The 12301-nt window shown below is 43.7% G+C and overlaps 1 protein-coding gene across 7 annotated transcripts in view; it reads right to left on the bottom strand.

The window, feature by feature from the left end:
- The window catches only part of LOC105453348 (tensin-1), a 173683-nt gene that overhangs the window by 96524 nt on the left and 64858 nt on the right, over window positions 1-12301 (bottom strand). The window contains exon 1 of one of the 7 annotated variants that reach the window (XM_011695220.1): window positions 5952-6779. The exons of the other annotated variants lie outside the window; for them this stretch is intronic. Coding sequence (XP_011693522.1) covers window positions 5952-5978 — 27 coding nt within the window. The 5' untranslated portion in view covers window positions 5979-6779. Of the gene's footprint in view, window positions 1-5951; window positions 6780-12301 lie in introns of those variants that run through there. 7 annotated transcript variants of the gene reach the window in all.

The raw sequence follows: 12301 nt of genomic DNA, 5'->3' as shown, positions 1-12301 counted from the left end.
ACTCTTGGCCGACTGCGCGTTTATTCATCCCAGAAGATCAAATTAACAAAGACAACATTATCAAAGCGGACAGGTTAACACTTGTTGGTCACATTACAATTACGAAACCGGCTCGAGCCGCACAAATGAGGCCTTAAAGCGCCGAAATCGCTCGATACGCCCACTCCATGCCGCCGCCGTTAATAATTTATTCTGCGGTCGTAATTATCTTCCTTCTTGACAACCGCACCGTGTCGCGAAGCTCGAAATTCCATAGTCCGGTTTTCGAGGCGAGGACACCTCGCTGTCGAGCGTGGCGAATCAATTTTATGCAAGTCGTTTACGAGCTCCTTATGAGCGAACCGCGCGAGGACGATTTCAAGAAGCGAAGAAAGAGAGAGAGAGAGAGAGAGCTCGTGAAACATTAGTGCTGGTTATCCAGAGTTAACTCGGCAAGAACCGCTAAGTCTTTACTGGTTCCCGGCCTCATTCACAGAAACGGGAGACACTGTGTTGCGGGCTGGGAATTCGGATGAAATCCTAAGAGATTTTACAGACACGCGCTATTTCCCCGTTTGAACTACGAATAATCGTTACGTTTGTGCGCGAACGAGGATTTGTCTTCCAGCCACATATATCGTGCTCCGAGACGCAGCACGATATTCGCAGCTTAAATATATGATTTTGGAATTATCTCAAGCCGACAAGCGCGCAAATGTGTCTCTCATCTGTGAATGATCACACACACACACACGTACATTATATTTGTTCACGTATCATTTCATATGAATATTCCTGTATGTGTATATTTCTCTTATATTTATACATATACATGTACAATTATATTCAATATATTAGAAAGCTTAAAGAAAGAACTCAAGATAAAAGAGATAAATCAGAAATTCATTTCATAAATGGTAAAAGGAAAACGTCGAATTTTTCGTAACTGAAAACCAATGATGGATGTAGCCGAGTTAGAGTAAAGAGACTAGTCTTTTTCACTTTCCTTGCACGCGCTTTTTGCGGCTGGCCAGGCCGGCCCGGCTTTCCCATCGTTTCCCATTTCCTCGCTCGAGGCATCCGACTTTCGCGTATTACAGAGTGTAACTCAGGAAAGTCCGACTGTTCGCGAAACTCCATCCTTTCCGCAGCTGCCGCAAAATCCTGTGGCGGCGAACGCGGAATTTAGAACGCGAACGCTTACGTCACGCGATCAACGGAAAGATCACGATGACGCGAACACTAAATTCGGCGAGGATCCCCTTGGCGAGAGGGGACGATTATTAGAGGTCGTAAAACTGGTTTTTCGAAATCACCCTGGCGCCGGGCAACGCGGCGGCCCCGCTTACACATTCGCGTAGTTTAATTCACGACATTGTGCCGTGCCGTAATCTGTCAGACACGCTCGGTTTCATTCAATATTCCATTTCTTCGTTGGCGTAAATAACACTGGCGTCGTAACGACGCGAATGCGGGGATTGTTACGTACATGTGTTGTGTACGTAACAACTACCGCTCTTTATTCCCTTGCAAATTACATGTTACAAATTAACTCAGCACGTTCGCAGCATTATAATTAATTGCAGCGTGTATATCAATGACACACGAGTATGTTTTAATTGAGCTTAAGGAAAGTTCTACAGATATACTTAATATTAGGCTCACTATAAACAATTATTTCTTTTCGTCTATCGTTTTATTATTTAATAATTTATTTAATATAATTTAATATAATTAAATAAAATCTGTCACAAATGTTCATGTAAAATAATTTAAAATTACAAAAAAAAATATATATATATATACAAGTATATAATATTTAGAAAAATATTAATAAAAAATGTAGCTTTTAATTCAATGATTTGTCTTGTTAACTTATATTATCTGTAAGTTGACAGGTTTTATTAATATATATCACAACAATCTAATATATTGTCGCATACCGTTACGAATGCTTGATTCATGATACGCGTGCCTACCCCGAGATGCACATTTCTATGACGAGATTCTCGGAAAGACTATTTCGGCACGTTTGTGAATTTCGGAAGTCGGCCTTGGCGAGTCGCCGTGCGTTCCTCGAGCTTTTTTTTAAGAAAAAGAATAAAGAATCTACGTAACTGCCGCCGCGCGGTCAACTAAGTGGACGATAGTGAAGAGGCGAGAGGCGAGTGAAAAGTTCGCCGTATGAAGGAGGACGCTCGAGGATCGCCCTCAGATGAATGGATCCGCCTCCATTCCCGGTGATTTGCGCTTCACCTCATTTGCATGCCAATTAATTGGCCACAATTACCGAGGAATTTATGACACCGTGGATGTTCCTGTCACCATAATCCTCGGCACACCCTTTTCCGTTTCTCGTCCGTTCGTCGAGTATTGCCGATGAAAAATTATTGGCGCTTCCACGATACCCGTCTGCGGGTCTCGCATACAATTTGTACAACAAGGTGAGAAGCTACGGAGAAATTACGTTCTTTTCGTTCTCGCCGCGACAGAAATTTTCCCGGCCTTTAAGCAACGATAGAGATTTATACCGCTGGTATACTCGTATACTCGTTAACGACCATGTCGGTATACAATTTGCATTCGTTTGATTAACTACTAAGAGATCTACTTTTCTTTCATCTTCGTTATTAAAGTTTAAATATTGTTCAAACTCCGTTTGAATCTTTTCCCATTAAATTTCTTATTACTTTACTTTATCTGAAGCTATCTCGCTTTCAAGCATTTTTCTCATACCAATTCTTTTCTGAGTTAGTTTGCTAACGCTCGCCAATTCTGCATCGTATTCAAAAATTAAGTATGACGAATTCTTTAAGAATCTACGTCATTTCTCGTTGTATGTTCACACGCGTCTTCGCATTTGACAGTCCAAGGTCGGATTACTGGACACTCATGCTGCTTATTGAAACAAATTGCCATTTACAATAGAAGTAAGAGGAAGACCCAACACTATTTTAGAACAGAGGCTCTCAATATCTTCGTGCTGCGCCATTAGTTTGTGCTAATAAGAAAGATAAATACCGCTTAACAAAAATACTACAGAAAATATAACTTGGAAAATATATTAAATGTTTAAAGAACTTATCTCTTTTAAAATATTTTTTTCTAATTCACGATTCTCTGTTTAACTTTCGTCAAACGTCTGAGTACAAAACTTATTTCAGTACTGTACTGGAATTGAACTTGAACGTTCGGCAAAGCACTTAGATAGATGACGTAAAGTAAACCATTCAAGAATCAATACATTTTACACAATGGTCAAACATAGTTTCCTTCGTTGCCCAAGAAGATAAGACCCGTGAGATATCCGGGTCAGTAATGAAAGCGGAGCTATCGATTTATTGGCAAAGCGAGGATAACGTATGTAACGATAATCAACGCCGCTCGTCATTTTTGCCATTGCGTGCGCATGTGAGCAAAGAGTCCCATTTCCTTTTTCTCTTCATGGCTGGCGCGTCGCCAGGGATACTTTATCGAGGCTTCTATCTGGCTCGCGCACAACGCGTATTCGCAAATGAAAATTCCAATACTGGAGTTCGATACTGAAGAGATCCGGAGAAACAGAGCGCGTTCGCGTTCGCGTATCCAGTCAATCTCTAATTTTGTTAAGCAAGACCGCGTGAAATCGTGAAGAACGTAATAACGTCGTTATAGAACTAAGTTGAAGGAAAATCCAGCGTTGTGCTCGCCGTATGCAAAAGCGGCACTCTTCGACGCGCAAACAGTACCGTACCTGTCACGGACCGTTATCTAATCGAGCCTGGGCCTTATCGCTGCCTCCCCCCCCTCCCTCCTCCCTCTCCTGCCGTTTCTTATTCAAACATGACCTCCCTAGAATCGCGAGTCGCCACATAAAAATTACGCTCAGTCGCTTGCAACACTATGTTCTCTGGTCCCGCCAGGCCGTACGATACAAAATAAACGTTCGTGATATATGCGATAACAGTCACGCACGAGATTCATATTCGATGTATACTTTGCTCCAGGGATTGCTCCAGAAATATCAAAGATCACCGGCTTCGTAGCAACCGAAGAAGACAATGGCAGTATATCAATCCTTGTTTATCGACGTTGTAGATTCGAGAGATAAACAGGCAGCTCGAGTGATTGCATGTTATCAATGCTTTTCTCTGGTAATGATAATACACGGCGGCTAGACTGCCTTTATATGCTAAATATCGCGACGAATATACATTTAATACGCTTGACATTTGCATCAGTTGTAGGCAAAAATAGAATAATTATTACAATGCGGCAAAAAGAAAATAATTATAAAGCAGAATATCGCATAATCATTAATCTTGCAATAATAAAAATAAAATTGCGAAAATATATAATTGTGGCAAATTTAAAAAAAATCACGTACTTATATACATATATTTTCATTACTTGTAACTCTAATGTTTTCTAACCAACTTACGAAACTTCAAAGAACGAGTTACTCAATTGATACAGTACACATCGAAACTCAAACTTTAAACAAAGAATCTGTTGCCCCCAGCTCTCCAACGTGCATTGCATTGCAATTTCGCAATCTTATCATCCGATAAATCCGAGTAATTCCACTACTCGAATCGATCTAAATACTTCCATCGTCATTTCAGACACCGCTGATGTGTCGAGAATTCACGTCGCTAAATGAGATAAGAGGTAATGCCTCTCGCGCGACGCGCAACCAGCTCTTGGAGCACTTTAAACCTAAACTGTGTTGCGCGCCGCATGCAGTTCTTCGGTCGGGGTTGAGCAACAATCATTGTGGCAGAAACCGGGGCCTTGCATCCCGCGTAAACGTCGCTAGTGCATCCCAGCCGCCGCCGCCGCCGCGCCGTCAAGAAGAGACGTCAGGAATTTCTCTTCCTCGCTAGAGCTATATACATACGCGCGCGCGGCGCGGCGCGGCGAATTTAGAACGCAACAAGAAGAAATCGCGACGTACGACACGGGGAAGGAAGAAGCGGCGGGAAAGACGGCAGCGGTCGGTAGAAGACAGAGAAATCGAGGGAAGAAGGAGCGCCATTTTGATACATAACAGACATTTGCCCTGCCGGAGCATTTGCACGTCCAACGGCGACGCTGAGAAGAATTTGCATGTCACAGATATGAAAAAGATATGATGTAATATTTCCTCGTATATTCCGATGTAAATGCAAATTTGCCATTTATTCGAGTAATCCTGTTAAAAATTTGTGGATTTTATCGTAGTAAAGCATGGCTTAAAGGTTTGAGTAATATTTCTGTTGCGCTTATGTGTAATAATAATAAATAATGTAATTCAAAACCTAAAAAATAAAGAAATCTATTTGAATTTAAGTACGATAGATAAAAATAAATTTATTTTTACATCCTTAATTTGCCTAAAACATTCAATAACTTAAGGTACTCCAAAAAATTATTATGTACATATGTAGTACTACATAATATAATTTAAATAAATAAAATATAGATACACTCAGTCACTTTATATATAACCAATTCTAATATATAATATATAATATATGTACCTATAATTTTTTATTTTTTTTTATGAGGGGTGTTTACCTAACGTGTATTTATTTAAGAGGCAATCTTGAAATATGTGTTTACATCGCTAAAGTTCTCGTTTTATAACAGCCGACCGCGATTACCACTATCCTTATCAACTGTAATCGCACATCGGTACAAGGATCAACATCAAGGCTGACGCGTTGAGAACCTGAACATCAAAGAGGATCTACGAGCACTACGGATGTATTCTCTCTTCGGAGGCCTGTTAAGAACTCCGGGGATTACCTTGAGCGGGGCGGGATTAATCCGCGATTCAAGATCGTCAGTCGAGAATGGAACGGACACCGTGATTTAAATATCTAAAGCACATATCGCGGCGCGAGAGAAGACACATGGATGGAAGAAGAGACCAAAAAAAAACTGAGGCGGCAAGACATATACAACGAGAGGAAGAAAGAGGGAAAGAAAACCGTACGCAATGCGAGTACCTCATTGGTGGAGCCGTGACCGTTCATCTTGCCGTCACCTCTGGTATCCCATTACCGGTCTGCGGCGAAACACTCCGAGGATCGTTCACCTCCCTGCATCGGTTCTCGAAAATGGCGCATCCCGTCCTTGGCACGCGCTCCGCGTGCGCGCGCGTTTCCGCGAGGACTCTCGATTTTCGGGTGTAACGCCAAGGTCGCCGTTAACACCGGGTTCGACGACCCTCGGCGGAGATTTGCATCGATCCGAGAGAGTAACGAGAGAAAAAGAGAGAGAGAGAGAGAGATCGATAGCAAAACGACGACCGGTTGCTCGACGCAGGCGACTTATCTCCTTTACGAGCAGAAGAATGCGGAGTGGTCGAGGAACCGTTGTCTCGAGTACTGTCCGCGATCCCTCTCAGCAGCGTTCACCGCGAATCTTTGTACCGTTCGATATATACCGATAGATCAACACGGACCACTCGCCAAAAACGATGCACCCAGGCGCCAAAAGACGCACGCTCAGAGTTTACATCCAGTAAATCGTGATCCCTTGATCCTTCGGGTCACCACTTTATTTCATGACACGTTCACATCGCTTCGAACAATCGGAGGAATTGCAAGAGCGCCAAAACAAATCGCTCCCATCAGCATCTCGTCATCGAATCGTTCGCGCGAGATCGTTCCAAGGACGAATATTCGGCGCGCCCGCGTCTGCCGGCGGTTTCCGGAGCCGGTTTTCACGCCGGCCTCGTGCGCCGGTCTCGTCACAGAACCGAAACGAAGTGAGAACCGCGCCGCGACGGCGAATCGATCTTTCCCACGTCCTTCACGTCGGAGCGCTCTTCGCGGACTGGAGAGCGCCGCGGCGCGCGTGCACGGAGCCCATCGCTATCGCTGCAGGTAGACACCCCACCAAATACGCCGCTTGAAAATTCGTTGCCGCGAGTTAATAACCCGCTCTCTCGTGTACACGACACGACGTCGTCGCGGCGTGTGCGGGTGGCCCTGTGTTAACAGGCCGATCTCATAAAATAATGCCGGAGAAAAAGATTTCTAAAACCTTCGACATCCGCGGCAATACGGAAATTAAATTTTCGAAGATACTAAACGTAGAGACTTTATATATTTTTGATGGATTTGTAATTTCGTTTAAATACAAATTGTAAGCAAAACATTTTTGGAATATTCTGAACGAGAAATTTATATGCGTTATGTTTTTAGAGAAGAAAAAAATAATTTTATATATAGTAAATTTTTTGTAATAATATTTTGCACATGAGCAGAGAAGTATTATTTTTTGGAACTATTTTATAAATGACCAAAAAAATATGTTGCAATTTAACTTTTATTTGAATTATGGCAGTTTCTATACAATCCAAAAAATTTTTTATTGAAAACTTTTGTGTCAAACTATTTTGTGTCAAAAATTAAAAAGTGTTTAAAAAAATACTGTTTAAACATTTTTAGATATTTTAGTGTAACTCCTTTGCGCGAAGCAGATTATTAAATAAAATATATGTGAAAACTGTGTACTCGTGCGTGGCTGGATTATCAGGATCGGTTGGATCGAAGAATGATTGAATCTTAAATCCGAGTCAAGACTAAGTTCCGATTTATTAATTTTTGTCACATGAAGAGCGCACGTCTACTCGCGCGAAGACAGCAGACAAGTCGCGGCTTCTCGTTATCCGCGCGGTCGCTAGACCTGTTACTTCTTGCTTTGTTTGTTGTCGTGTTTGTAATTGGCATTTTAAACGGATATTATTCCTGACCGATATCTCTAACGGCCTAATCGTCTGTTTTCTCGGCGCGATATTGACTTTTTTTTTCTCTGTCGCGACCTAAAGCTGATCCTTATGTGTAACTTCTATCCGTGTTTTTTACTTTGTCTTTCGCCAACTAAATTTTATGTTTTACGCAGGCTAATTATTCGGGGTAGTGACGATGCAATATTCGCTACAATATGTATTTTACTAAAACATTATTTTATTAGAAATACCATTTAACAACACTGAATTTACATCAAAACTGAATTATTAAGCTCTGAAAATAAACAAGCGGTAGAAAAATTGCTCTGTACATCGAGAAAGCCTCTCGATAGATGAAGTTCCTTTCAGCCTAATCCGATCTCGAATGCCGATCGCACCGTTATCAGTCATTAATCTGTTCGTGCGACACACGGAGCGGCGTAGCGAGTGTCACGACGGGGAACGCCGCGACATTTTTCCGCGTCTCGCTCGCGTTGCCAATCGCCGTTCGATCCTCGATCGATCGGCCCAACCGCCACACGGACTCGGCGGAATCCCGTTATAACCCTCGCACGCGATCGCATCGCATTTTCCCTTCCGCGATCCGAAAACGTGCGACCGATACACGTCTGGCTGATGCATGTGCGTGCATTGGAACGACTCGGAGTACTTCGCGTCCGACGACGGGGACAAAATGTCACGATCGTTTAACTTAACGCGCCCGTGTGTAGTAATTCGTTATTTGTGCTGAATCATAATAATTGCCCTTTCGTCGAACGCGTGATTACGCTAATTATACGGCCGTCGCGGCGATCGTACGAGTGGACAACGGAGACGAAGCATTTTACGCGTGCAAGCGGTTAAAGTTCATGTGGTAAGATGATTAACTCGGGTCGGCTTTTCCTCCCGCAATGAGGGATTGTATAATTTTATTCTACGGCGACTATCAAAGCATAACGGAGAAGAGCATTTAATAAATAAAGCCTGTAATCCCTCGGGAATAACTTTTGATATATTGCGGTCTAACAATAAAATTATTAAAAAATTAAAGAGAGAGAAGGATTTTACCACTCTTTACACTCAACCCTCATTATGTGCTGCAGAGAGTGACCGCCCGTAATTTCCTGAATTCATTTAACCAATAGCATCTCAAAGCGCCTAGCGGAGTCATATAGCTGCTTCTCAACGCGGAAAGGGTTCAGCCTCAAAGGGCAAATCGATCTCGCCGCAAAGCCGATAATCCGGCATCCTACCCCGTCAAAGTAAACGAACATCACACACAGGCATCTTACCAGGCACGATCCGACCCTTCTTCCTCCTTCCCTCCCCCCTTCCCCAATGTATCCCTCCTCGTGTGCTCCTACCCCGCGGAGGTCTCCCGTGACCTCGCGTTTATGCGAACCACCAACCAGCTCCTGCACCTCCCCCGCACAACCACCGAGTTTCCTCCCGATCGAGTGCGCGACCGACCGCCATTACGTTATACCTGGTCTCACACTCGTCGTCGCATAGGAGAACCTCGGCGCTCGGGTTAATATCAGTGCAGCTGCAGCTGCATCGCTGCACTACCGTGCGCGCCAAGATACCAGGCCTAGGGGGTCAGCCAGGTGGGAGGGGAGATGCCGACGTGTCGTGGAGAAGGGGGGGGGGGGGGAGGGTCTACGACATTGCCTACCGTCTGGTTTCCCCGGTTCTTGCCGCCTGTTTACAATCGTGGAAGATCGGTGCCTGGTACATACACCGCTGGTACCGCCAGGTATGGTAGCCATCCGCCGGTTTGGTACTTGACGCGGTTTACAACAGACCGCGCCGGGCCGGGGAAAAGCCACGGCGCGAGGTTCAGGGCACTAAAAGGGCCTGCCTTTGCGGAGAGTATCGGCGCGGCTACCAGCTCGCCCCGGCGGAGCGGAGAACAAGGACGTATCGCGGGTTTAAGGTTACGGTTGATGATACCTCGATTATTTGTACGAGCTTCCGACCTCAATATGATTTACTGGAAACTCTCTCCCGAGAAAGTTATGACGATCATTATATCGCTCGGCGAATAGATTGTTAAATACTGTATTATTTATTGCTAATTATCTGCTATTATTAGGAAAGCCTGGTGCACGTTTTGAAATTATGGGATCAATAGGTCGCAGTAGATCCTTCGGTTAGAATCTGAACTCCAAGTGCGCGGAAATTTTTTGTTCCCCTTTCTTAAATACTTGAAACCTTTGAAATACGATGAAAGTGATCAATTTCCGATTAATCATGGGCGAGAACGCTCCTATTAGAAATAAGTGAAGATAAATCTCGAGCACGAAAAATCTCGATAATACGAAAGAATGTACGGGACGTGGCCGATCATCGAGGACTTCGTATGCAAGCGAAGTAGCCTCGAGGTGTGCGGAGATTTCGGAGCCGATAAAAAAAGGGGAAGTACTGGGCGGGTGGAGAAAAAGGTGCTTCGCGCAGGGACGTGGCGAGAATCGTGTGACCTTCGATCTCGGAGAGGAAACCTCCGGTTCTCCATATCCGACGAATGATGTCGTTCGTTAGCTCGTACCATTGGCCAGCGGCTCTCAACTCGCTCTATCTGGAATTCCAGGAGGAGAGGCCGAGTACGATGATATCAATACTCGCGAGAGATACACCCGCGAGGGAGGAGCGCGCCATATCTCTCGCGATACCATTGTGGCGTACCAGCGTCTACTCTACGAGTACACTGCCTGCTAAAAGTTCAAGAAATCGCTTGAGAAAATTGCGATTCAAGCTCTAACCCCCTAAATTCAAAATGAATAACTAAAGTAATCGAAATGCCCGCTCAAAGGTGGCACAAAGTCGGTGAACGTCGTAAAGTACCCTAGTCGCCGTTTCGTGTTTTATCACCAACCAAGCATTGTACACTAACTGTAAAATTCATTCGAGTTCATTGATATTTTCCGGTTCATTACATTTCTTACTCTTGTAACCGAAGTGCTGAAGTGTGAAGAGCACCGCGTCACGGTCGGGCAATATGCTGAATATACTCAGCACGCGATCGTTACTTACGCCGCTACCATAATCCGCGGCGATTAGGCGCGCTTGTCCGCGACGGAGCAGAAAATCGGACGAGTTGCCTTAAACGGCGATTCCGAACTGCGCTGAAATATAAACACCCGTTCCCCGTGAAAGAAGAGCTTTCTCACATCGGACAAACGCCATGTCCAATATGACATGCTCGTTACTTCCAGCACCCGTATCGCTATTGCGCCCCTCGCCGGAGGAGATAAAACCGCCACGCCGGAATTCCATGTGCGTCACGTTTGCACCGTGCGTTTTGAAATTCGAAACAGGTCTCTCGGTTCCTTCCGAGAGGAGTTATACATCGGCATGGCCAGAGGCATGAGCCGCGGCTCATCTCTTCGCGGTATTGTTGCATTCGTCGACCTCTTCTGCTCCTTCGCGTTATGATGTAATTCGCCACACGCGTCTCCAAGATTCTCGGACGTGCGGGATATCCACACCGCGTCTCTCTCGTCTCCTTGAACTTAAGACACCGTGTATACGTGCGATAGAAGACCTCACGCGTGTCGGCGTGTATAAGCCCCGTATATACGAGCTCGCGCGCTTCCAGCGAGTGTGCGCGCTTACGCCAGTGGCGTAGAAGAGTGCCGGTTGCTTCATTTGATGCTGTATTATGTCACAACGCGTTGCAGCCGTAAAATTTAATTAATTAGCTGTTAAAATTAGATATTAATATACAGATCTATAGAATTAATATACAATTAACGCTCAAAGTTCGAATTAATTATGGAATTATTTGAGCAATTTGTAATTTAATATTTATATATTTAATAAATAAAGTTTCCCCTTTATTACGTAATAACTTGTAATAACTCTCGCTCACATCTAATTGTCTCTGTTTTTGCAACCGTTTGCTCAAATCTTTTTCATCTCTCTAACTATCTCGGACCTTTATGGCGGATATGATATAGTATTTTTACGACACGGCCGGTAGGCAATTATGCGTTTTTCATCGAGAAAAGAGCAATGATGACGATCGTCTGCCGCTCGTAAGCGTAATGAGTCCGCGTTACTAATGATCGCACGTTTGTAATCACGTCGAAGGACCGGATGCCGCCGGACGCGCCGATCAATCGACGATACTTGCGACGACCTTGGCAATTACTACGAACCCGTTTTATAACCCCCCCTGACATTTTTCTAGTGCGCACGAAATGTCATTCGATCGCTAACGTTAATTTTGCGGTAGCTTTGTGCAGGCAATAGCGGGTTTGTTTTGGAGCAACATGATATTTCGAAGAAACGTCCGTGCAAACGATGCTTATAATTCTACACAATCCTCTTCTTAACAGCTTGTTACAATAGTTGCAAATGTATCCTCAATTAACTTTCACATTAAAATAATTAGAACATTCTGATATATCGTTATTTATATTGTTAACATATTTCCACGCCCATTTTAAATGACATCCACCGTACAAGCCGCCAATGACACAATATTTTTGTTTATTATATTTGTAAAATGCATTTTATAGCAGTTAAAAATTACAAAAATTATTATTAATATTATTATTAATAAAGGAGCTGTGCCAATATTGGATTATAAAATCATTATAAATCCACGCACGATAT

The sequence above is a fragment of the Wasmannia auropunctata genome, unplaced genomic scaffold (genome assembly GCF_000956235.1).
Source record: "Wasmannia auropunctata unplaced genomic scaffold, wasmannia.A_1.0 LD336000.1, whole genome shotgun sequence".
Classification (NCBI taxonomy): Eukaryota; Metazoa; Arthropoda; class Insecta; order Hymenoptera; family Formicidae; genus Wasmannia; species Wasmannia auropunctata.
Note: the sequence above shows the minus strand (reverse complement) of the source record. Positions and strands in the feature narration are given on the sequence as shown.